Raw genomic sequence first — 26582 nt, forward strand, 5'->3', positions numbered from 1 at the left:
GGGTGTGTCCCCTCCCCCTCCGGCCTTACGCCCTGGGTTGGCTCCGGTTCCCCGTGACCCTGTATGGGACAAGTGGTTCTGAAAATGTGTGTGTGTATATATCTCACTTTTGCCACTGTAAATAAACTCTGCGTTTGTGTCCACTACTATTCTCCATTCCAGTGTAACTGACATTTTGTTTAATAGGATGAATCACATGTGGGTAGCAGTGTTTCTTCTCTCTGTTAAAGTAGTTTAATTAAAAATTTTAAAACAGAGCCAACAGATATTCAATACTCTGATAAATCATGGAACAGCAAACTTTCCGACTATCATGGAAAAACAATTGTTAGATTGGAAAAGAGCAAAACAGCAACTTGGTGATCAACATTGGCAATTGAATTTTAATAATTTCATAATCCATGTCAAATTAAGACTCGCTGAAAAAACTACCTACAGATTATGCAAATACAAAAAAAACATCAAAGCATACCCAAAATGGCTTGGACAGCCAGCTCGATAAGGTACAGGAGGTCAGTGGCTTATATTGGTGGGGCTGAGCGGTCATAAATTCCATACATTTTGAGGAATTTAATAAAAGCAAAATTGACAGACACCATGCTCCATGTACAATGCGACTGAATTGCTGCCAAGTGAAAATCTCACTTTCAACCCCTTCCCCTACAGTGACATGATCACATAAAATAACATCTACTTTTCATTCTTTGCATGCAGCGTAAAAGAACGATTTTAATCATTCTAATAATAATTGGGTTGAAAAGTTTTTTCTCTTGAATTTGCATGCTATTTATCTGATAATTGTAAATTTATAAAATGTGCATTGTTTTTTTCATTTCTGTAGAATATTCACATCCTGGCCTTGTTTTCACTGGTAATCTAGTTTTATCTTTAGAAACGCCTGTGGTGTGTAATCCTGTTTCATTGTCACCTTTCTTCCCAATACACACACACACACATTTTCAGAACCGCTTGTCCCATACGGGGTCACGGGGAACCGGAGCCTACCCGGGAACACAGGGGCGTAAGGCCAGAGGAGGAGGGAACACACCCAGGACGGGACGCCAGTCCGTCGCAAGGCACCCCAAGCGGGACTTGAACCCCAGACCTACCGGACAGCAGGACTGTGGTCCAACCCACTGCGCCACCGCACCCCCTTCTTCCCAATACATTTTACTGAAATGAAAAATTTTGGGTGATCATCACTGGAATTCATTGATTCATAGGAGATTTAATGTTTTAAAGAGAAGAGGTTGATATTTAGAAATGCAGCATCTCATATAATTGTGTCAATTCTCACAATTTCTTTAGCGTTACTTCTCAGTTAGAACCTGAATTTACAGGAAAATAATACTGAAAGTTGCAAAACCTTGGTAATTTTGTACTTTTTTCTGCTTGGACGACCTCTTTCGAGTTCCTCAAAATGCAGAGATATAGTCTTTCGGGCCTCTTCAAGCCATAATTCCTGTTGCCCCAGGCACTGAAATCCTCCATGAACTTTTTCACAGAGATGGAACACCAAGACATGGTAAGCGATTACCCTCTGTTTCTTATGTTGCAATGTCTTCATCAGGTTTGAATTGTATAACTTTATTAAAAGAGAGATTAAAAAAGAGCGAGATTAAAAGAGAAATGTGCCCCTTTTATTTATTCAGTTTTTTTTCTTTCTATATTGTCTTGAAAATTTCTTTTTCTTTGCCTGATGGTTTCTCGAGTTCATACTTGTTCTTTAGTATGACATGTTTTTATTTGCCTGCTATAGGATCGAGTTTGAATTTTTTGTCTTTTTGTTATCACCCAGTTCTGTTGTTTATATTAAAAAGAATGTAAAATCCTCTGTGAACATAATAATTGAGTAGTAATGATTTATATTCATATTACTTCATTACATTGACATTTATTCATTTAACAGACACTTTTCTCCAAAACGACGTACATCTCGGAGAAAAATAGAATGAGATAGTTTTATTAGAACTTGATTATTTGTTAGAACTATGAATCCAGCATATGTACTTACACTGCTCATAATCTTGTTTCTATTTTTCTTTTGTTTTCAGATCTCATGTGAAGAACTGGAGAGTTCATTAGACAGCCTTGAAGAACCCTCCAAAGTCCTACTGAATGAAGAATGGTACTACTGTACATATTTCACAAAAAATGTCAGTTTTTAACAAAAAAATGTCAAAGAAATAATGTTCTATAATTTTTGTGCAGCAACAAACACATGGAAGGAGAGTTCCACACTCATTTAGATGAGAGGGTGCGACCCTACATCGACCTCATCGATTCCATGAGGTTGACTGGTATTGAGAAGGACCTAGCTCTTCCATCCATTGCTGTGATTGGAGACCAGAGCTCTGGCAAGAGCTCAGTATTAGAGGCACTCTCAGGAGTGGCACTGCCCAGGGGAAGTGGTGAGATCTTCTGTTTTATACCATTGAATTTACACAACCAGCATAATAATACATTTTACATTTAGCTGATGCTTTTCTCCAAAGCAACTTACAATGTTAAGGTCACAATTATTACATGCTTACAATCATTTACCCATTTAAACAACTGGGTAATTTTACTGGAGCAATTTTTTTAGGGTAAGTACCTTGCTCAAGGGTACTACAGCCAGAGGTGGGGATGGAACCTGGGGGTCCAAAGGCAGTAGCTCTAACCACTGCGCTACCAGCTGTCCCCAATAATACTCAATAATAATAACATTAATAAGTCTGGAATAACATTTTCAGAAAGTTTTCATTAACAGAACATTGCAGGATGTTGCACTGAAGCAAGATATTCTGTGATACAAAAGAAATGGGACTTGAAAACGTAATCATTCTTAACTATGATTGTGAGCATGTGGTGATACCGTAGGCATTTCGGAAGTAAGCTTGTACAAACACATTCGATGTGTGTGTTCCAGGCATCGTCACACGGTGCCCCCTGGAGCTGAAGCTGAGGAAGCTGAAGGGTGGTGTGCAGTGGCGAGCAGTCATTTCCTACAGGGAGGAAAGCGCAGAGTTTTTTGACCCCATGCAGGTTGAGCAATATGTCAAGAAAGGTTAGTGGAGTCACACTTCCTTGGGTCGTACGTGCACCTCTTGCGCTTTACTACCTTTCACTTCCCCTTCAGGATACCGTTTCTTGCAAGGATGTCTGCAAAGCATATTCCCTTCCTACATTTTGTGTCTTTCAAAGAAGAACAACTAAAGATACCGACACAGACACATACACATGAAACACTTTCGACCGATGAAGATACAAACACTCAAGGTGCTTAAATAGAAGTTCAGCGGAAAAGATGAAATGCTCACCGATGGCAAACTAACATGCGTTTTAACTTAGGTAAAGAACAACACACTGAATTTTATTTACCTCTACAAAACAGAGCAGCTTAAGTGGAGATGACAGATCAGAATGTTGTACTTATTCAACACTAAGGTCATGCATAACAGCAATTGAACTGGAAAAAATGGTGTACTCAGATGGGGACTTTAATAATACACACTTTAATCATAATAAATGATAATGCACACTTTAACAATACACACAGAAGTGACCGAGGTTCTAAAGAAACAAACATGAACAGAACAGAGGACTGAATGATACATGTTGAGTAGAATCTGCAAAGAGAGGTACAGCCAGTCCGTTCTTATAAAGAGGCTCCTGAGTGGGTGTTGACGTCAACGTTTGGTGGATGGTTTGTGAAAACTAAGAATCTCATGACATGGTTTAGAGCCTGAAATCACTATGTTGCGTTTTCCAGCCCAGAATGAACTGGCAGGAGAAGGTGTGGGAATCTGTGAGGAGCTCATCTCTTTAGAGATAAGCTCTCCAGATGTGTGCGATCTGTCACTGATCGACCTGCCTGGGATCGCCAGGGTACCTGTGAGAGGTCAGCCAGACAATATTGCTGACCAGGTGAGTGTGGCAGTGCAGAGCAAGTAAAACAGCTGGTCCATGTTTGTGTTTGTATGGTTATAGAAACGCAAAACCGGAAAAAGCAAAGGACTCACTGATAACTTGAATTGAATGTTGTATTAAAGTGAAACAGTTATTATGTGTGATCAGTACAAAAGGCTGTGACATTAAAAGTGTGAATTATGGTAAATACTTAATGCTTCGATTTTTTTTTTTCCTTTTTCAGATCAGAAGTCTCATTTTGAAAGTAATTTCAAAGGGTGAGACCATTAATTTGGTCATTGTTCCATGTAATGTTGACATAGCAACAACAGAAGCTCTGAAAATGGCCCAAGAGGTGGATCCAGAAGGAAAAAGAACTCTTGGTAATGAATTGAAAACATACCCTTCTCTGTGGATATACTATGTGAGGTGCTTTGGGACAAACTCGGCATAATTTCATGCACGCATGAATTCTTCTTTTCGTTCTTTCTCCTAAAAGCCATTCTAACAAAACCAGACCTTGTGGATAAAGGGACGGAGAAGAGCGTCTTGGATATTGTCCACAATAAAGTCATCCCCCTCAGCAAAGGATACCTCATCGTGAAATGTCGCGGTCAGCAACAAATCAACGATCGCATCTCTCTGACAGAAGCCTCCAGGATTGAAAGGGATTTTTTCAGACGCCATGAGTACTTCAGGTATGGACATCGGCGTAGTGCTCTCTGATGAGTTCAGATCCATGCAGTGCGGAGACGTAAGAGAGGAATTTTGGGTTATTTATTCAATCTTAATGACAGCTTGTGCTAATGCAGGGTCTCAGTGGTTCGGAGACTCTCCCTGAAACATAGGGCGCTACTCAGGAGGGTACACCCTGTATCGGGCACCAGCCCATTGCAGGGCACTCACGCACATTTGCTCACACATTCACACCCTACTAACAATTTGAAGTCACCAATTCACCTGAAAAAGATATCTTTGAACTGGGAGGAAGCCCAGGTGAACATGGGGAGAACATACAAACTGCACACAGACTGAGCCAGATGCACGGTCCAGGTGTGACTTGGGTATAACCCGCTGCTCAACCGTGGCACCCCTTCTGGAGAAAAATAGACTATGTGAGAGATAATGTTGTGTGAGCATTGTGAATATGCGAATGTACATGTGATCTGGCAGCAAGCAGATTACTTGACAGAGCCATCGTCTCGCACTTGCTGGGCACAGGTTTCAATCCCACCTCCTACCACAGTACCCTTGAACAAGGCACTTAGCCGAACATGCCCCAGTAAAAATGACCTAGCTGTATAAATGGGTGACTTATTGTAAGTATGATATGAATGTACATGCGCTGTGCCATCCATCAGTAGACCTTGTGTGTGAGAGTGTACAACTACTCGGTTGCCAGTACACTCTGCGGATGAGTTTACAGGCACCTCCAAGGCTTTGAACAGGAGGTAACACTGGCAACGGCAGTTTTCACATCAAGTTTCCCAGTCAGTCGCTCTTCTTTCAGTACTACAATCTCTGGGGGGACTGGACTTTTGTGTGATAATTGTGGATTTTAATTTTAATTATAGAAATCGCACATTTTGTTTCACAGCTCTCTTCTGTATGAGGACAAAGCGACAATCCAGTGTCTGGCAAACAAACTGACTCAGGATTTGGTGGATCACATCAGGGTGAGCAAAATCTTGGCCAGTACATTACATATAAAAAGTAGAAGTACACAGGGAGTTTTGAAACTTGTTGTGTCTCCCCAGAAATCCCTGCCACTGCTGTCAGAACAAATAAAGAAGCAGCTCTGGGACACAAAGAAGGAACTGGGGACATATGATGTGGGTCCCCCCCTTGATCTTCAGAACCGGAGAACCTACCTCATTGAAGTGAGTGCAGCTGCTTACCATCCACAATTAAAACCCCTGACCTTGAGTGGACTTGTACTGTTCTTTTCCTTACCTACTCCCTAACCCTTTCTGCATATAAGATCTGCTGCATTTGGACCCAAAAGTCACAGGTTCAAATCCTACCTCTAGCTGTATGACCCTTGAGCGAGATACTTACCCAAAATTGCTCCAGTAAAATTACCCAGCTGTATAAATGGGTAAATAATTGTAACCTTAACATTGTAAATTGCTTTGGAGAAAAGCATCAGTTATATGAATAACAGGAAATAAGAACTCAATAATTTCACATCGTGCGGTGGTGCAGTGGGTTGGACCGCAGTCCTGCTCTCCGGTGGGTCTGGGGTTCGAGTCCTGCTTGGGGTGCCTTGCGACGGACTGGCGTCCCGTCCTGGGTGTGTCCCCTCCCCCTCCGGCCTTACGCCCTGTGTTACTGGGTAGGCTCCGGTTTCCCGTGACCCCGTATGGGACAAGTGGTTCTGAAAATGTGTGTGTGTGTAATTTCACATCACTTAACAGTACTGTTTATGATTGGCCTGTACTGCTCCTCGTGGAAGTTTGTGGAATGAAAACATATCCATATACTGTAGTATAAGAATCTGCATCTCTTTGCTGTCGGTGATACAGACTTTTATTTACTCCGAATTGTGTGTTGCTTTGGAGAAAAGCATCTGATAAATGAACAGATGTAAATGTAATTGTGCTCACATTTGACTCTGTCGCTCTCTGTCTCTCTAGATATTGTCACATTTCAATGAGAAGATCAATCGGCTGTGCTTGGGAGAAGTTGTCAACCAGGAAAACTTGTTTGTCCTCCTTCGGACAGAGTTTAAAAAGTGGAAAGATCATCTTGACAACAGCAAAGACACATGTACTCAATCATTGTACAATATGCCTGATTCAGATCACCTCTTTCTTACAAAGAATATTGAGTTAATTGATTCAATTGATTTAATTAAATGTTCTCTCTATTTCTCTCCAGTTTACAAAACAGTAAATGAAGTAGTGAGTGAGTATGATCTCAAGCATAGAGGCAGGGAGCTGCTAGGCTTCAGTGACTACAATGTCTTTGAGATGGTGGTCCAGAGGCTGGTCGTGCAACTCAAGAGTTCTGCCATAGAAACACTACAGATCATCAGAGGTGTTTCTTCCTTTTGACTTTAACCACAAAAATGTCACAAAATCAGTCCACTATCTTGCTATTTGTTAAACCTTTAATCTTAACAAGAGTTTTTCCTTCCCCAGGCATGGTTCAGAGCCAGTTCTCAGATATCGCCAACGTATGCTTCAATGGATATCCTTTTCTTCTCTGTGTCTCGTCGGTAAATGCATAAGATTTTTAAAACACACATGGCTGTAGACAATTTCATTAATCTACTGCTTTATTTAAAAACTGACTGACTCAAACAAAAAAAAAAAGACACCTTTATCCCACATTTGTTTGTTGACTTTTCTTTTGGATGCAATCCTCTCTGACACAAAATACGCAGAACAAGATTGACAATATTGAGTCGAAACAGCAGGCCAAAGTGGAGGAGAGAATCATGGAGCAGTTTGAGATGGAGCAGCTGGTCTACACTCAGGATGGCATCTACTTTAAAACCCTGAATGAGACCACTGGCTTCAGTGGAGCGTCAGAGGACAACTTTGCAGGCTATGACTGCAGGTCCAAGTACCCACAGATGCTCCAGGCATACTATGAGGTTAGTGAGACTTGCACACGTGCCTCATTCTTCATGGCTTCGTCTCAGTCAACTCCCAGTACCTTACAGCAGGAGGTCTCCTGAGTAGTGCACAGAAGTGCCACACAGCACCTAAATAAGTTCAGCAGCGGTGACACACTAACACGTTTTCATGCTTGTGTGAAGATAGTGTGTCCAGGCCCCCAAGGGTTTTTACTGTATCGCTCTTTGGACTTTTGTTCCCTCTCTTCCATTGCCTTGTGAATTTTTTGAGTTAAAAGGGTAGCACTTTCAAAAGTACGAAGCAGATTTATTTTGCACCATGTACAGATGCATTTTGCTGTTGTCATGGAAACATAGATTGGTGGATAAGGGGAGTACAGATGCTGAGATTTTTTTTTGCAGTGCGACTCAATGGCTTGACACAAATAAGCAGACAAACTAAAAGGCCTCTCAGTGCAAGACTTCACTTATGGAGCCCTACAACAGAGTCAAAAGGTTGAAGCAGAGACACATAAAAAGTGGAACAGACATGATAATTGTCAGGCAACTGCAAGTGGTATATTTACGTGTCCTTGCCATTCTTTTCTCCTCATTAGGGGCTCTGTACTTTGGGCTTAATGTTTTCGATAGGCGTTTTGTTTCTACGTCTCTTGCTGAGAGCCACACCCTTTGTCCCTGTTGGTAGAGAACTGTGTGTCATCTCCAGCTGGCCTGAAGCATGTCGCTGGAGGTTGGGAAGCAGGGAAATAGTGGATGTTGATAACATACACAAACTGGTATGGAGTGGCTCAGTGGGTCACTGGACAAAGGAGTTCTGTGCATATTTGGCACAAGGAAGGAAGAAAATCTATTCAGTTTTGATCTTTCAGCAATATCACCTAACCTTTTGGTTGAAGCACCCAACCTGTCCACAGCTGTGTGGATGCTGCTTGGAAATGAGAATGATGGATGCTCCCTGTTCCAAAAAAAAGCCTTTCAGACTTTGGATGTGAACTGTGGGCCCCAGTCAGATACGATGTCTTCAGGAAGACTAAAAAGGTGGAATACCTTGTGAAAAAATGAGTTCAGCTGTCTCCATGGCAGTGAGTCATACTTTGAGTGCTATAAGGCAGCAGGCCTTTGAACACCAGTCAGTGAGGACTATCAGCTTCCGTTCCGTTTTTAAGTCCGCCATGATTTCTTGATGTGAGACCAATGCAAAGATGAGGAACAGAATGCATGGAGGAGGAGCTGATGTCTCACAGAAAGGTCTCACTTCCTCGTGGTTGTTACAATCGCCAGTACAGCATATTGTCCTAAAATGATCACTTCAGAAATTTTAAACTGTAAGTAATTTCACAATCATGAAAACTCTTTATACTGAGCACTTTACTTGTGGTATTTTTTCTGGAATGGCATCTTTGAAAAATGAATTATATGTACTGCACACATAAGGTATTTGACCTAAACAACTGGTGTTTGACAAAAATAGCTCACCTCTCAATGATGAACAGCAGGGAAACTGCTAGTGTTTCTATGTTTTTTTTCAACCGTCTGCACCTTAGAATTCATGATCTATGCAAGCTTGAACCAGATGACATTCCACTGCCATGTGCTTTTTTTGCTGCCTGTTTACAGAACATCTAAAACATACCAGAATATACCCAGCTGCTACAGTGAAACAAAGTGACTGGATTTTGAGTGAATGTTTTCAAGTGCTGCAATCTTAGACGAGCTCTCATGTTGCACGGCTAAACCATATCTTACCAGACATGGTTACTGGACATGACCCCCTTTTTTTGAACACTCCATCTTTCCCCAGATTGTTGTGCAGCGTCTGGCCGACCAGGTGCCCATGCTGATCCGCTTCTTCATGCTGAAGCAGTCGGCCAAGGTTCTGTGCACCGAGATGCTGAAACTGATAGATGGCGGCAACGTGAATGAGATCCTGAGAGAGGAGACGGAGAGCAGTCGAAGGAGAGCGGAGATGCAGAACCGTATAGAAAGGCTCAGTGCTGCCCAGGACAAGCTCAACAACTTCATCTGAGAAGGTAGAGAGGGGAGAGGCATAAAAAGTTTAAAATGTACTCCTAGAATAGACTAGAACCTCAAAATGTACTCAGAAAACACAAAAATTCTGGCAGCAGAAATCCTGTGTTATTTAATTCTCCACAAAATGTTTTTTAATAATGCATGTACCGTGTAAAATCTAAAATGCCAATAAAAATATATACGGAAAATGAAATTTTGCTTTCTGTTGATCTCACAGGGACATGGTAGCTTTCAGAACAACTTTTAAAAACTTAATACAGGCAGTCCCCGAGTTATGAACGTCCGACTTATGTACAACCCATACTTACGAACCACCCCCTTACTACTGGAAGTTGATTTTTTTTTTTTTTTTTTTTTTTGTCACCCTTAAGTACCAATCAAATGAAAACTTCATAATTAAGCCTATTATATTAAAAATTCAAGTTACTGTACATACAATAGTTTGTAATAATAAACGGGTGCTACTTCGCGAACATCAAAACACTGCGCATCTACAGCAGTTTGTCGGCTCGTGGGCGGGGTGCATGAGCCCAGGTAAGAAAGACTTCCTTCTTTTCCCATCAACCGTGTTACTGTATTTGACTTTAATTTTTTTTGTTTTTACCCTCCTAACCATGGCACCAAAGCATAAATGTGATGCATCCAAGAAAAAGGAAACGATCACGACTGAAACTAGTGAGTAAATAGTTAAGTGAAAGGTGAAACACCATTGAACAATGGAAAAAGGGAAGATTAAATTTTCTTTAATGTTTTGCACGTGCGTTAGGGGTGCGGTGGCGCAGTGGGTTGGGCCGCAGTCCTGCTGTCCGGTGGGTCTGGGGTTCAAGTCCCGCTTGGGGTACCTTGTGACGGACTGGCGTCCCGTCCTGGGTGTGTCCCCTCCCCCTCTGGCCTTACGCCCTGTGTTGCCGGGTAGGCTCCGGTTCCCCGTGACCCCGTATGGGACAAGCGGTTCTGAAAATGTGTGTGTGTGTGTGTGTGTGTGTGTGTGTGTGTGTGTGTGTGTGTGTGTGTGTGTGTGTGTGTGTTTTGCACGTGCACACACACACACACTCTCTCTCTCTCTCTCTCTCTCTCTCTCTCTCTCTCTCTCTCTCTCTCTCTCTCTCTCTCTCTCAGAGAGAGCACTCGGCTATAAAAGACACTTCTCAACCCCTTCCCAGTTGCGGAATCTCACTCCAAACAACCACCACCCCCAGCCTGCATGTTCCCAAACCTCCCTTGCTCTGCTCTTCCAAGTCCTGTCTCTCATCGTTTCCCAGTCCTGTTCCACGTCTCTTTGGTAACGACCACCCGCCTTGTCCCTCGACCATGATTTCAGATCCTCGCCTCTGTCAGTTCGCCAATCGACCGACCATTTGCCTGTCCCCAACCATGAGAACGCATCTAGTCCTTTGATTCTGAATAAACAATCTTGTACTTGGGTCCAGCCTCCTCAGTGTCCTCTGTTCATCATCACAGTAGTAACATTTACTGTTATCTCTTTCTATGTCTCCCTATTATAAATACTGTAGTTACACTTATCATCATCACATCATTACATTCTATTATTATTACTGTATTGTTATATTAAATAGGGGGTGCGGTGGCACAGTGGGTTGGACCATGGTCCTGCTTTCCGGTGGGTCTGGGGTTCGAGTCCCGCTTGGGGTGCCTTGCGACGGACTGGCGTCCCGTCCTGGGTGTGTCCCCTCCCCCTCCGGCCTCATGCCCTGTGTTACTGGGTTGGCTCCGGTTCCCCGCGACCCCGTATGGGACAAGCGGTTCCGAAAATGTGTGTGTGTGTATGTGTTATATTAAATGTTTTAGTGTATCTAAAGTGTTTCTTTAATGTTTTTTATGCATAGAAAGATACACAATATACTATACAATAATTCAAAATTTGCCAAACTGACATTAGATACCCACCATACCTAACTTTTGTGACTTACGTCAAAAAATCCGACTTAAATACAGACTGAGGAAGCAGAACTCGTTCGTAATTCGGGGACTGCAGTACTTAAACATTTTTACAAGACCTACATCTCTTCCAAGAACTGCTGTAGGATTATTTCTCACCACGAAGGGGCGCTCTAGTCTCGGAAAGAAATCAGTGCATCTGGAAAAGGGAATTACCGTAAATCATGGTAATAGTTGCCATCTTATATTTTGATTATGGTTTTTAACTGGATTAATTACAACAATTTCATATTTTATATGCTTACTGAAATCCTAATATTGGAATTATTTACTAAATTCATTTATCACCAAATCTGTCAAATACCCTAAATTACTGCATTTCGCACTTCGCATCTTACAGCCGATCTCCTAATGCTATAGAATGCAAATACCTTTGTATACTAATACTACTAAAGTAACAAATGTTTAAAAAAAAAAACATTTCCATGAGCTGAAAGATGTGCGTACCTCTTTTTTTTTTATCCTTTACTGAATTTAACCCAAACGTTTGTACCTTTACGCCCGCTTGCTTTTCTAATGTTTACGGTAAGTTCAACCAGTAACGGGCCAGCGCGAGCGACTTCAATAGACGCTGCAGGGGCAGTGGGAGTGCGTTTGACAAAAAGCAAGACTACGGTTAAATCTTACTGCTCACTTAGCTAAACTCACGTGCTGCAGTTTGCGTAGCGGTATGGTTGTACTTGTGCGATAAGCTTCGGTTTCTGACGAAGTTTCGGTGCGCGGCCGTCTGTCTGTGTGCTGTGTCGTTGTTCACCACCATGTTATCGTTATCAGCGAGGTTCGCGGCCTCCTCCTGCGCCCGCGTGTCCAGGGCCGCGTGCGGCGGCCAGCGCGCGAGCCTGGGCTCCTTCCATAGCAGCGCCTCGTGCACCGCTCCCAGAGTGGCCGTAGTAAGTACTCTACTGTAACTGTACTGTACTCGCTGACCTTACTACCCCCAGGCCGCAACAACAACCTCAGGCTGCTGCTGTAATTAGCTTTTTCCAGCACAGTGACAGGACCGGCTGCCCTGACTCGCCTGACGGCAGTTATTAGAGCTGGTTGTGTGTGCGTGGGGACGTCACGAGGTCAGTGTGGGACGTATGAGCGGGACTGGGAGCTCCTGAGCAGGATTTTGGAACTCCTTTTGCCCTGGAAATCAACACTCGAGCTTCCAAACGCGTTAAACGCGAAGGTTAAAGCGCTCGGTATGTGAAGTGGGCCGTTTTTTATCGAGTCCTGCCTGCTACGTTCCACGGACACACGCAGCGCACTGGATCAGCGGTAGTACTGCCGGCCCCCGCTAGAGGGGGCTCTAACCCTTATAAACGCACGCAAAGACTGTCTCTGCGCTGCCTCCACAGAACTGTGCAGTCGCGCTTATTATTAAATAAATAATGAATTCTCCCCTGTGCCAAATAATTTAGTTCCTTCTTTCAAATTACGTGAGGCGCAAGTGGCTGGCTGTGACTTTTCGTCAAATTTCTAGACAGAATTTCATTTCTCATCTGGAGCAGACAAATGCCCCACATCTGCAGCTCTTTTTTAAGGGGTTAAATTATGTTTATTTTGTTTTTCAGCAAGACAACGCTCTTATTTCACGCGCTACTTCTGTGCTTCAGGCACCATAAAATAATCAAAGTGGGCAGGTGGCAGTGTAGTGGAGGATTACATGGGGAGAATGTATTATAAAGTGTTTTACCTTAAATGCGGACCGTGTGTCTCATGGTAAATTTCCAAAAAAGTGGCCATGAGTAAGAAACCAATACATTGCATGAGCATGTTCATAATAATATGCATAATAATAGCTTACATACTTATTTTTCTTTACTGTGTAGTCTCTGTAAGAGTCTTAGATTTACTTTCATTCATTTTGCTGATGCTTCTTCTCCGAAACGACTTACAGCATTAATATTCCTACAACTAGTTACCTATTTTTACAGCTGGGTAGCTTTACTGGAGTAATTCAGGGTAAGTTCTGATATTTGTGCTGTAGGATTGTTCAGTATAAAACCGCTGCTGTACTGCACTGGTGAGGTGTAGCTGATACTAGGGGAGTTTAAACGAAGCTGGTAAACCAGCAGTTGGTGGAGATGTTAGGCCTCTTTGGCAAGCTGTGGAAATCACAGACATGTGGTTTCTGTGCAGGTCCTGTCTGGCTGTGGAGTGTATGATGGGACTGAAATTCACGAGGCATCGGCGTATGTATTCCGTCCACCTGTCTTATCACATCGTCGGATAGCGCTTGCCAAGCGGAATGGCTCGTTGTCCTTTTGGCACAGGCTCTGTGGTTAAAGCAGTGCGTGAAGCTGTCTCCATATTTCTCATGGCCAGTGTTCTTGTGCACCTGAGCCGGGGAGAGGCCCAGGTGCAGATGTTTGCGCCCAATATCAGCCAGATGCATGTCATTGACCACTGCAAGGGTCAGCCTTCGGAGGAGTCCAGGTAAGGCTGCAAATGGGGGTTGCTGTTCAGAGAGGGGCAGGAGGAGCAAGAGGCTCATGTCCATGTTTCCGCATGTATCCCTGGCAGGAATGTTCTGTCGGAGTCTGCGCGCATCGCTCGCGGCAACATCAGTGACCTGGCCCAGTTGAAAGTCAGCGACCACGATGCAGTCATCTTCCCTGGTGGATTTGGAGCTGCTAAAAACCTGTGAGTGAAGCGGCTGAGTTGGCAGCGTCTTTCACCACCACCTTCCTCTCTGTTTCTCTTCTGTCTGATGGCAGTTCTGTGTCTCTGATGGACAGGTCGACGTTTGCGGTGGATGGGAAGGACTGCAAGGTGATTGAAGACGTGGAGCGCGTTCTCAAAGACTTCCACAAAGCTGGAAAGCCCATAGGGTGAGTCTGCTTGTCAGACGCTCTGTCATGTTGGAGTATTGTGTGGCAAAGGTGGGGTAGTGCTTCATACAGTGTCTGAGGATTTGAAGCAACAACTCTGTGCGGTTGCAGGCTCTGCTGCATCTCCCCAGTGCTGGCGGCTAAAGTGCTTCCAGGGGTTGAGGTCACTGTGGGATATGAGGAGGAGGCAGGGGGCAGGTGGCCATATGCTGGAACTGCAGAAGCCATCACGTCTCTGGGTGCGAAGCACTGCGTCAAAGATGTTACCATATCCTTCATCGTAACCTTCCAGGTTTTCACAACGCTTGCCAACAGTTAGTTTGGGACAGGAGCACCCATCATACACGTGAGCACATATCTGTTTACGCACAGATGCCCACAGGTGTACCCTTGTCATGCACAGGTGTACATGTTTAGCATAGGTACGCCCCTTTCTCACACAGGTTTGCAAAGGTTTTGTTTCACACAATTAGGTATTTTAGTGTGTTTGCATGTTACGCAGGAACGGCAGTATTGAGCGCTTTCTTTAACCGGTGGTGTACGAAGCTCACGTAGACCAGAAGAACAAGGTGGTGACGTCTCCAGCCTTCATGTGTGACACCAAGCTACACCTTATCTTTGACGGCATTGGCGTCATGGTGAGAGATGTGTTGAGGCTATCTGGGAAGTGAAGAGAGCCCAGGCTGGTATACCAGTTCGCCCCATTGACTGCTACTCATCCACTCTATACATCATGCTCTTTTGGTATAAGCACTTTCATTTATGGCTGATTTCAGAATTAGAATTATTTCTGTGCTGGATAAAGTTCTTGAATGTGCTCAGCAATAATTTCTCTTGCAGGTGAGTAGTGATGTCTTTGGTGGCATTATTGAGAATGTAAAACAGCTGCATAGTTAATACAAACAACGCTACTGTAAAAGTGATGGGAAGTATAGTGCTAGTTCAATGAAATTTGGATTATAGGCAAAATAGTAAGTGTCCAGGAGAGGGCACTCGTATTCTTTCTCATTTTAGCCGATACAAAGGCGTTTGAATGGTATGCTTAAATTCTAAATATGATAATTTTGACAACTAAAAAAAAATTCACAGATGTTTGTTTGTAGCAAAACTATGTGACAGCAATCAATATGCCAGTGATCCCACTGAATAAACTGATGGTAAAATTGAAATATCATTAAAGTTTGTATTTGTGCACATTATCTGTCTTGTTTTTTTAAAAAAAAATTATGTGGAATCATCTTGTGATATTTGCTGGGACAATAAAATGTTACAGTGCACTTCTTTGTGCGTTTGGAGACAGGCTCAGGGGCACTGCAGAGTTTGGAAGCGGCTATATTCTACAGTGGGATTGAAATGGGTGCTCAGTGTGGGAGTCTCAGGCTGCAGCCCAGACAGGCCGAATCTCGGATCCATTTGGTGTGAAGCCAGATTCATTACAGATAGAGATGGTGCTGGGGGTTTCAAGTAGGCGCTTGGTGAGATTTGCCCGTGTAGTTTTCAAAGGACTAAAGGAGCGAAAGGCCAGGCATGGGATGGGGAGCCGAAAGTTTTCCCTGGGGTGAATTTGTGTCTCTGCTGACCTGCCGCATGTGGTTGTCCCAGAGTTGCCTGTTGACTTCTCGCTCCACTGTACCTTTTTGTTTAAAATGAAGCCAGAGATTGAATTAAAGTTTTAACTGTCTAGTCACGGTGGTCTGTGTCTACCTTCTCTGTGTTCAGACACCCAGGAAAAATTACTTTGAGGGTTGTGCGCGGCCAGGATTACTTGTTTCAAGGTGACATGACGAGGTACTGTTTTACGTTTTCAAGCAATATTTACTTGGCCAAAGCGCTAAAACTATGAAAGAAATTTTTTCCTAACCTTGTAATCCCATCGGGTTTTAAAGAGCAATTAATGAAACTCAGTTATGCAGCAAAAATCACTAATACTGGAATCTTTTTGGCTCGATCCCTTATTGTGCTTTTTTTTTTTTTTTTCCCCAACATACTGAAAAGTAGTCAATGGTGTCTTAAAGGCCCTATGCTTTCTTTGCTAAGATTCGAAACTCTCCCAGGTAGTTGGTGGTCTGCAAACAAGATTTAAGGCCAGTTTGTTGGGACAAATGTGAAGATTTCCAATGAGTAGAGTCTTTAGAGCGACTAGTGTTAAACTTTTTTTTTTTTTTTTTTGTGCCAAATTCCCCCCCACACACCCATCATTGCCCCACTGGTCACTCCCCTTTGTTTGTCTTGTTTTGAAGAAGCTTGAACCCGGCATGCGGATGCGGCCAATGGGAGCCTTACCAGGACTTCTGTCTCACTCCAGTCTTCTATTCCTGTCCTTTCTCAGTCATACAATTGGCTGTTTTATAGGAATAAGACCAAAGTTGCCAGAAGTGTTTTTTTTTTTTTTTTCTTTTCCCCTTTTTTTTTCATTTTCCTGCTCTGCTTTCTCACTCTTGAGCTGAACAGGGATCACAGGCGTTCCACAATAGGCTGAAGCCTCGGTGCATTAGTAGAAGTGCCTCAGACAATCTCTCCATCTACTATGTCCTACACTCCCTGGCATGCAGATCAGAGGATTAGGTCTGTCCATGGCAGCAGGTCGAGATGGGTAAAAAGGGGGTGGAACAGGGAGGGACATGTTTGGCTCAAAAACCTTTGCCCAGCCTGTTCCAGCTTTGCAGGCATGTCCTACAGCTCCTCCCCCTTCATCGCTTGGGCAATGGTCAGGGGTGTAGTAGACCATGTGGTGGACAGCAGCAGGAGAAATCTTGCTGATCTGGTTTAGTATGTGTGGATCGTAAAGTACAAGGGAGTAGCTGGTGGGGCGGAGCATGTGAGAACCAGCAGGTAAAATCCTGTAGATCTGATCCACTAGTTCTGGGCACTGGATGTTTTAATTACCAGGGAGAGGTATAAATTGATGAAGTCCTGGCTTTTTTCTATTAATAGGCCCTGAAATGTTGAGAATAAAGAATCCTTCAATTATTGGTTAAAACTGAAATAAGGTTTCTTTTTTGGCCATTTAATCCGCTTTGAATGGCATCTGTCAGAGCAGTGTTGTTACCTTTACAAATACCCGTGTGTGCTTTCTGTGACTCCCGCTAATGGATACACTCCGTGGATTGGAGACAGCTGCTCGACACAGGCACCGGTGCCATTGCGACAGGAGAATCTGGCCACAGAAGTGTGCCCTGTCTGCAATGCCCTGCTACCCCAGCATTGACCCCACCTGCTCCTCTTTGTTCCTCTCAGCACGTGGTCCCCACAACCACTGGTATTCTCGGTTGGGGGTCAGGGGACTGGGACCAATATGGGTGCAAGGTGGTAGAGCGCAACAGGCCAGAGAAGCAGCAAAGGAGGGTACAATATGGAGCTTAATTCTCAACAGAAGCCCTCTATTAAGGAGAAAGGGTTGAGCAATTAGCCCAGAAGGAAGAATGATGGAGAGGAAGTGTGAAGGGAGCTGTGATTTTTGTGCGGTTAAATGGTGGTGGTCATTAGCATAAGGTTGTTTAGTTAGTTATTCATTCTGAGCTGAAAGCATTCTGCTTCACGACCATGACCTCCCTGTGTTCCCTCAATCCCAGCAATGCGCCTCCAGACAGACACCCCTCCCGTTCTCCTCCCTTTACGTTTCTTTTCCATCTCTTTCTTACTTGTCGCCTTTTTCTGCCAGAAGACTGAATGGAAGTGATGCATTCACAGTATTTTTCTGTCACTTCTCCTCTCACCCGCCTACCAGCAGCTAAGTTGCGTTCCGTGACCCACATTTTGAAATATTTCACCATGCAGCCTGTGAAACGTTAAAAAAATGTTGGTTATACAGTACGTATTGCTCAACAGAAGTACCGGAACACCAGTAGGACCACTATGGTACCCCTCAACAGAGTATCTCGTCTGTGATACTGCACCCAAAAACTAATACATTCTATACATGTATGTGCTGTATTCGCTCAGGAGAAGCAGGCACAATAGTCCCTAAAGACCTGGAAGGTTGTTGGGTCAAACTGCACCTCCTGCTCCTGCCTGACTACATTTCCCCAGTAAAGATACCGAGTTGTGTAAATGTGTTAAATATTATGTTTACTTGGAAAAAGAGTTACAGCTCAGGAAAGAGTTGATGCACTGTGTTCCTCTCTTCGATAGGAGCACCTGTGCTGTGTTTGAGGCTGCTGTGGTACACGGTGCACACTGACCGCAGTAAAAGCTGTCTGTTGCCCAAGGATATGCACCTTGAGCAAGATGTCATCATTTCATACAACAGCTGGTTGCTCATCACTTTTGGCCTAATGTCAGCTGTAGATGATTCAGCACCAATCCGGTCAGCAGAAGGGTGGAGATCAAGGAGGTGAAGAATGAAAACGGGGCAATGAAGGACGTAAAGGAGACCAGTTTGGCAAAGCCTTTTTAATGACTTTTATTACAGTATTCTGAGTGTTCTCGCTGTGCTAACTCATCTCACGGGCACCTTGGCACAGTAACCCGTAGGGTACGATCCCTTTGCTTCACTGTCTTCGAGAAAGTGTTTTAAAGGTCTATGTCTAGGATGGGAAGGGAGACTTCGCTCAAAGTGGGGTCAGACGGGATCGCCGGACTTCTGCTCCCAGAGTGCTGTGGGCTGAGCCAACAGGCACATAGAACAGCCTTGCACCACTACCATCTTCTCAGATGGTTTGCAGTGCCTTTTGTTTTGTTTAAACTGTGGCTACAAATTGAATTGTGTGATGGTTTTACCAAAAAGTCAGTGCATGCTGGTTACTTCTTTCACGGACTTTCTATCTGTTAAGGGCGCTTTCCTTCCACCCCCATCCCACAATGTGAGTCCGTTCCCTTGTTGCAGAAATGTTTCCTTCCAAACCCTTCCCTCTGCCACTCTTCCGTTCACTCTGCCCCCTCCTTCGGTCCAGTCTGTCAGGGCAACACAATGCAGGCCTATTAGTATGTTAATGAGGCCTAAGGCAGGTGGCCTGAAAGACAGCTCAATTAAGCTGCTCATTAAAGGGAGGCTAACGAAGCAGCTCCACCAGCAAGGCATGAGGACAATGTGATGTCAGAGACAGCAGACTTAGGATCTCTCTCTTTCTCTGTGTGTGTAAGCGAGCGAGCACTTATAGGCAGACCGTCAAGCGGAGGGTTTTTTATTTAAACGGCATGGGGGGAAAAACCGTAAAGTGAAAATCACATAACATGATGGCTGTTCCTCTGCCTCCTGTCAAAAACTAGTAGAGTAAGAAATCACCAATATTGGCACTTTCTCTGTCCTGCTGCCTGGTTTCCTGCCTTACTGGAGGGCTCCAAAAAATGATATAAGTACCATTCGCTTAAAGTCGGCTCATTGGGACTCCGCACCTGGTTTCACAGTAAGGTAGCATGTGGAACCTGTGTAAAATTACATTCTTCCACGCATGTCTATGGCCTGTGAGAGGAGACTCGCACAATCATAGGGAAAACTTGCACACTGCATGCAGCGTCAGATTCAAACCTGGATCTGAACCCACCGTGTCGTTATTATAATCCTCATAACTCGGAGCTATAAACATCAAAGAATACGTTTAAATGTTACGCTACAGCGACCACAGAATATTGAAGTCACCGTTCAAACATGATCTATTGAGTAGTATTGCAAAACTTCCTAGAAAGACCTAATTTAGAAATATATTTTAATTTTTTATGTTGCTATTAATGAAAATATTCTCGTAGATTTCATGGTGTTACATAAGAGTACGTCATCGTCTGCTCCTGTGGTCACTTGTTCGTTTGACACCTCAGTTCAAGTGTAATGGCTACGTAGGGTGAACTTATAGAGAAGGCAAACGGAGTGAGACGTGGTCTCTGGAATTAGTCGCAGGGACGGCTATCTCATGAATATGGAAATCTCGGATTAACAAACAAAATTGTGAATTAATAAGAATGCTGCACCCATCCCCCTTCGCACACTTTTATTGGGCATGTGCACAGAGAAGGGTGATGTGTAATGCAGGGTGAGGATGGGTAGCGTTTGCTCTGTGGACACTAACAAGCGTAGTGGGAGCGTCCCGCTGGTGAGGAGTCTGACAGCACGAGAGGTGATGCTACTGGGGACAGGAAACGGAAACCACTAATGTAGTTTTGCCTTCCAGTTTACCAAAATCTGGTGGAATTATTGTCCATACACCCATCCTCCCCACCCCGTTCCACACGCTCTCCTGATGAAAATATACAGGTTTGTTTTTACAATAAATATCCAGATATAAAAAGTACAACTATAAGAAGAAAGGATGAGGAAATAACAGTAATTCAAACAATGTCAGGAAAAGGGGGTGGTGATAAAGGCGTAAATAAATTCTGAACATGTTTCTTTAAACGTGTGTTGAATAACAGCTCAGCTGAAACTATTGGTCCAAGGCATTTAAACATATGTTTTTACTTTAAATGGTAGATAATATAAAGAAGACCAAACATTTTTTTTAAAAATACACACACACTCTGATTGAAACTGCTTGTCCCAAGTGGTCGCAGTGACCCGGAGCCTAACCTGGCAACACTGGAGGGGGAGGGGACACGCCCAGGACGGGACGCCAGTCCATTGCAAGGCACCCCAAGTGGAACTCGAACCCCAGACCTGCCGGAGAGCAGGACCCGGCCATACCCGCTGCGCCACCGCACCCCCCCGTTCAAATAATAGTTTTATTAAAAATCTGTGAATTTTGTTGGTATTTGTTTCAGAATATACTCATCCCACCTTGCAAGTCGCTAATATAATACTTTCGATTTGAAATGGAAAGTGCTCCAAAGTGCCCATAGTACCTATTACTACTACTTTCCTGTCCTGACTATATTACGTTAATAGTACATCGAGGCCAGTGCCTGCTGCGAGCCCTGCTGGGGGTGCCCTGCGGCAGACCGGCGTCCCGTCCTGGGTGTGTCCCCCCTCCCCCTTTGGCCTTGCGCCCTGTGTTGCCGGGTTAGGCTCTGGCTCGCCGCGACCCTGCTCGGGACAAGTGGTTGTAGACATTGGTTGGTTGGGTTACACCAAGGCAAAATATTCCTGCAGGACTGAGGTCAAAAAGGCACTGAATGATATGAAAATCGAGATGGCACAGAAGCTGTTGGAAGTTGGTCTTTGGGTTTCCCAAAACCAAGAAGCATTTCAGTGGTTTTGTCAGTGGACTCACTTTGATGTAAGAGTGTCTGTAGGAAAGACACAAAACTGCACATCAGATGTTTATTTCTGCGATTCATTCTCTTTCAAGCAAACATTTTTGTATGCAGTAAATCTAAGATTTATAGTAGCCAGCATTATTTTTATCTTTTCATTTCACAGATGAGTTTGCATGTACAGTGTACCGTGCCAGTGGTGCAAAAAGCGCTGCTGTCTCTCAGTGCCCGGGTGGTGCCAAAGAATGTGGGTTTGGGTCTGAGTGGAGTTTATATGTTCTCCGTGTGTCTGCATGGCTCTCCTCCCACAATCCAAAGAGATGCACTTCAGGTGGACTGGTGACTCTGAATTGCCCTTACTGCATGCTCATGCGCAAAACAAAATGCGAATCACGATGCCTCAATTTGTTTTTCATTTTTAAAACAAAAAAATGGATGATGAAATAACTGTTTAAAACCCCTTTTTTTCCTCAAAATGTGAAATATTTAAAATATGCTTCATCTGGGGACAACGAGCAACCAACCACCAACGCGTTGACTAAGTTATTTCGCTTTGCGGTATTCTTGAACAACCCGGATGTAAACTAATCGAAACCGCACATAATCCGTCAGTGGCTTCATCGAACATGCTGCCTTTGCTCCGAGTTTTTCAGAAATTATTATGGATCCCTACGTACTTTGCAAAAGCAGCAAGAGAGTGATAGCAAGGGAGGATGGCATGTCCACCGAGAAAATCGGCAGGATTTTTCAGGTGCTACTTAAGAATCTTACTAATTAAGCGCAAGTGTTAAAAGCACCATAACGTTCTAGTTCTAGGTGAGGCTACGTGTTACATTGGGAATATTGTGCACTTTAAGGCATTCATCATATTTGGTATTGTGAGATTTTGATTTTCTATACTTTGTATGATCAAATGAAAAGAGAAAATTAATAAGTTCTTTTCTTTTTTTGTGTGTGTTCAGAAACAATAAAAATCAATTTTTCTCATTTTTCAAAACGAATGGTATCGTAATTCGCATTTTGTTTTTCAATTTCGAATCGAAAAACGAACTCGACGTACATGGACCGCGGTGGTCAGTTATGTGAGAAATTTGAATTTTCTTTTTTGTAAAATGATTTTTGCATTTCATTTACTGACTTATGCAAATGAAAGTATAGACTCCACACAACTATTCATACGTGCTGAGTTGTTACTATTGTTACTATTTACATACTCAGTACGTTAATAATTATACTGAAAAAATCTTGAAGACATTCACATTAAATCTTTGTTGTCTATAGCGATAGCCCCTAATCTCAGATTCTGACTGACAAGAATTAATTCCCAGAGAAGGAGCTACATGCACTCCCCACAGCGACACGGGACATCTGTCTGCAAGTCCAAAAGCATTTCCTTCTGGACGAAGAAAACGGACTTCTCCTCCCCTCCACCCAGACAGCTCACGAATCCAACAGGTGTAGCTGCCATGTCCAGAAATGCAAAGCAGGGAACAAGCGGGCAATGAAACAAATTGGGAGATGTGGCCTGCATCTCTTGGCCAGCTGTTTGCAGGGCTGAACCATGAGACCCTCGCCCTGCCCTTTAACACACTTGCGCACACATATTGTGGAAACTTCACGCTAACTCTAACGTAACTCTCGAAGCCACAAAAAAAAAAAAAAAAAAAAAAAACTCAGGTACATTTGAAAATTGGTTACTGACCAAATGTTAGACATTACACTTTTTGAAGACATGAACTTGCCAATAGACACAAGGTCTCTTTTCCGTTGCGGCACGGTTTTCTTCCAAAATGTCTTCACGTGTTAAAGAAAACAGGTAGATACTCTGCAGTTTCCTCACTCGGGTAGCAATCGCACCGATGAGGGAACAGATGCACACCATTTAACCTCATGTCGTCAGAATCTGCGGTGGGGTGGGGGACAGCGGTCCTCTTCAGGGTGTTCTTAGGGTCGAGGACACCCCCAAGACCTTGCGCTCCACGCTGAAGGGGTTCTGATCATTACCGTATTTGTAGCGCACTGAAAAAAGGCTGTGCTATGCCTGTAGAGTGGTTAAGCAGTAAATTACAGCCCTTTAGTGCTAACTGAGGAAGTGGGGGGGCTCGGGGGGAGGGGGGGGGTGAGCTTCCTAGGTGGCCAACATTGACCTCCATTAACCCCTGTCTTTTTCTCACTTTTCTCATACTCAGTTTGTACAAGGCCCCAAAGGCCTCCCTGGTGATTAGGTGATTTTACACCCACCATCACCCCCACCCCCCCGAGGGCCATAAAAATACACCCTACAGCCTCACACACATGTCTCTTCCAGCATACAAGCTCTGTTCACCTCCTGTCTTTTCTCTCCCATTCTGCTCCCTTCTTCTACACCACCTTCTGTTTTGTTAGCCTGTCACCGTCCATCAGTCCTCCTGTTGACCTCTCGTGTTAAGGGATCCCTTTGGGAACGCCCCTCGACATCTCTCCCGCCACCTCAGTTTTGAACCCACTGTCTCCTCTTTATCCCTGGGGTCATAATTTCCTATTTCCTTAAATTCCTCATCCCTTAAAATAATCACCTTGGCTACCCGCTTTCGCGGAATACTGGGGCTGGGTGGCCTGGCTGGAACCCTAGTCAAACCCCGGGGCAAGAGGGCTACACCTGTTTCTCCGCAGGGCAGTTCTGACTCAGAACACCTACAGGATGAAGTAGGGACTACTGGCCTGCAGGTCAGTTGTGGTACAGTAGGACAGTGAACATGCAGTCCTAGGAAAGGGGTGCACACTCTGGGTGGTATAGTGCCTCTGAGGAGGACACAATGCCCCCACTGTTCAGAGCCCCTTGTTTTACGATGGGGAGGGGACACTAATGGAGACTCCATCGATGGGTGGGCATGGGGAGGGTGGGTGACTAGGAGCACTCCATGTTGGCTCACGCTGACAAATGCTCCTCTATCCCGTCTACCGCAACAAAAGAGAACAGCCCCGACAAACGAGCCGGACACCACCAACGAGTGGCCACGGAAAGAGGGAAAAGAAAATGTTGCCTTGTTCACCCTAGACCCTTGTTCGCCCTCAGGCCCCCTGCTCTCCCCAGTGTCACATCCTCCCCAAGCTGCTTTTCTTTCTCCAAATCAAAGCCCCCCTCACCAAAACTTGAGAGTTGTGGCTTTAATTAAATCAGTGTGTTCTTTTTGTCTTGTACTTCTCTTCAAGCAGTGAAATGGCTTGATCACAATGGCGTCGCTGAGGATCTGAGTCACTCTGCAAAGCTAACACTCCAGCTGCCTGACAGGAAAGCTAATATATGGTTAGTTTTGTCGCACTATAATTTAGGAAATATCGTCCTTTTCCTTACCTTTTCATGTGCAAGTGGTCTCAGATCTCTCACAGGGAGAGTTGATCACACCTGACTGACTAGGTTGCACTGACCAGGAAGCTCATAATACTTTTCTTCTCATACCCAACATCCGCTGCAGTCTTTTGTCTGGGAGTGGGTGACAAACCAAAGGATGAGTGAGGGGAAAAGGAGTGTGTTGCTGAGGACAGCTAGGAGAAGAGCTGTATAGGTGAGAGGACAGCCAGCAAGACAACATCCACACAAACCAGACATGTTTCCTTTCAGTTAGCAAGGGATGAATCAGGGCAGGAAAAGAAGTCCAACAATGAAGGAGAAGAGGGTATTGCTGTCAAAGAGGAAATATTAGTGTTCTGAAGATGACAGCAGTGCTCGTCCTCACAGGGCTATTGTGAGACCTGATCCATTTGTGCTGGGGAGAGGAGGACACAGAGAGGAAAAGGTGGAGAAAGTATTCTTCTAGCACATCGGGCATCTGCAGAACAATGGTATTGTGTGTACCTATTTAGTACAAAAAGTATGACCAAAGGGGCGTTGAGTACTACAAATCACTTTTAAACTCTTACCAAAAAAACAAGATCTGCTGTTAGGGGGTGGGGGGGCAATAAAGAGCCCTCCCCTTCTCCTGCCCATCCCCTTCATTAGGTGAAGTGAAAGAGGGAAGGTGGGGGCAGAGAAACATCTCCAATCCTCTCCCTGTATGACACTAATTACTTTGGACATTGAAAAGCCTGGGACATCCCATGCCGTGGTTAATGCTACAGAAACAATCCCCGGCTTTTGTATTCTGCTTTTCAAGTGTTTTATAACCAATAATAAATAATGGATTCCCATCTTCTCTTACACATCAGATCTGTACCAGGCTAAGCTAAGGGGTCTCTTCACATGCTAACACACTCAGTGTCATATCATGGTCCTGCTGTGGAGCTCCAGGAATTGGCTGCCACACTCCGATGCCCCCAGGACCCCCGGATCACAGAACAGGTTGTTGAAACATTTGTAGCTATTTGGTGAAAGCCAATCTCAGTCTCTCTGCTGAAAAGAACTGAAATGGAGGAAAAGACACTCCCCCCATTCCCATGTCCCATGGAGCACCCCCAACACAGCCCTCCCAACCTCCAGCAAATCCCCTTTATCTTTTACTAACCAGATGGGTCCCCGGGAATAATAGGCAAAGCGCAATGAGCTCCATTCACTTTGCCCTGCTGCTCTAAAGGACCTTGTAATCGTTCCATGGGCAGTCATGTTCTACCAGCTCTGGGAGGCTTCCCCTGTGTTTGGACTTAATTACCCACTAATAGCTGTTGTAGGGATAAAGCCTCAACCAACCCTAAAAGAGGGAGAATTCTACTTCCCAGGGTTCCATGGAGATGTAATCTATGCATTAATGGTCAGCCGGAGGTGAAGTACAGAGCCGTACTTACCTGGATGTCGCTCCCTGACAGTCCATCCTTGACCTTCTGCCTTGAAACGTAATACTCTACACTTATAGACCTTTCCCTGTATAAATTTATTCTTCTTCATTTGAAGGCTGAAGGATCCACAGTTGTGCAGAGAAAGTTTTCTTGCCAGGATTTCCTTCACTTGCTCTTTTTGGCTCTATTCTGACAATTATATTGGATAAACTAGGGCTCACATATGGTTCTCCAGTTTATTGGTAGTCTGTCCAGAATAGCTCTCACTGCTATTTGTGGGGGGCCACAAACATTAAACAAGTTAAGAACTGATCCTTTGCCAGCTGCGTTAGTAAATTGCACTATGTGGGCATTCTTAGGATGCTAGTTTAGTTTTGGCTCAAAGAAGATTTTCCTAATCTCCTGACACTTGCATGCATTTGTTCAAC

General features: G+C 44.2%; 2 protein-coding genes across 2 annotated transcripts; both read left to right on the forward strand.

Moving 5' to 3' along the window:
- The first annotated feature begins 1280 nt into the window (after nt 1-1280).
- On the forward strand, nt 1281-9771 carry LOC108938638 (interferon-induced GTP-binding protein Mx3-like). Its single transcript, XM_018759431.1, has 14 exons — nt 1281-1525; nt 2055-2128; nt 2212-2411; nt 2912-3049; nt 3755-3909; nt 4136-4274; nt 4391-4589; nt 5489-5567; nt 5649-5771; nt 6528-6660; nt 6772-6930; nt 7035-7111; nt 7280-7492; nt 9276-9771. Exons 1-14 carry the CDS (start codon nt 1490-1492, stop codon nt 9498-9500), a joined length of 1950 nt encoding a protein of 649 aa, XP_018614947.1. The 5' UTR covers nt 1281-1489; the 3' UTR covers nt 9501-9771.
- Nucleotides 9772-12005: 2234 nt separating this feature from the next.
- On the forward strand, nt 12006-15921 carry gatd3 (glutamine amidotransferase class 1 domain containing 3). Its single transcript, XM_018758041.2, has 7 exons — nt 12006-12354; nt 13592-13644; nt 13778-13888; nt 13976-14095; nt 14191-14283; nt 14395-14551; nt 14826-15921. Exons 1-7 carry the CDS (start codon nt 12223-12225, stop codon nt 14952-14954), a joined length of 795 nt encoding a protein of 264 aa, XP_018613557.1. The 5' UTR covers nt 12006-12222; the 3' UTR covers nt 14955-15921.
- Nucleotides 15922-26582: the final 10661 nt, after the last annotated feature.

Source organism: Scleropages formosus, chromosome 12 (genome assembly GCF_900964775.1).
Source record: "Scleropages formosus chromosome 12, fSclFor1.1, whole genome shotgun sequence".
NCBI classification, from domain to species: Eukaryota; Metazoa; Chordata; class Actinopteri; order Osteoglossiformes; family Osteoglossidae; genus Scleropages; species Scleropages formosus.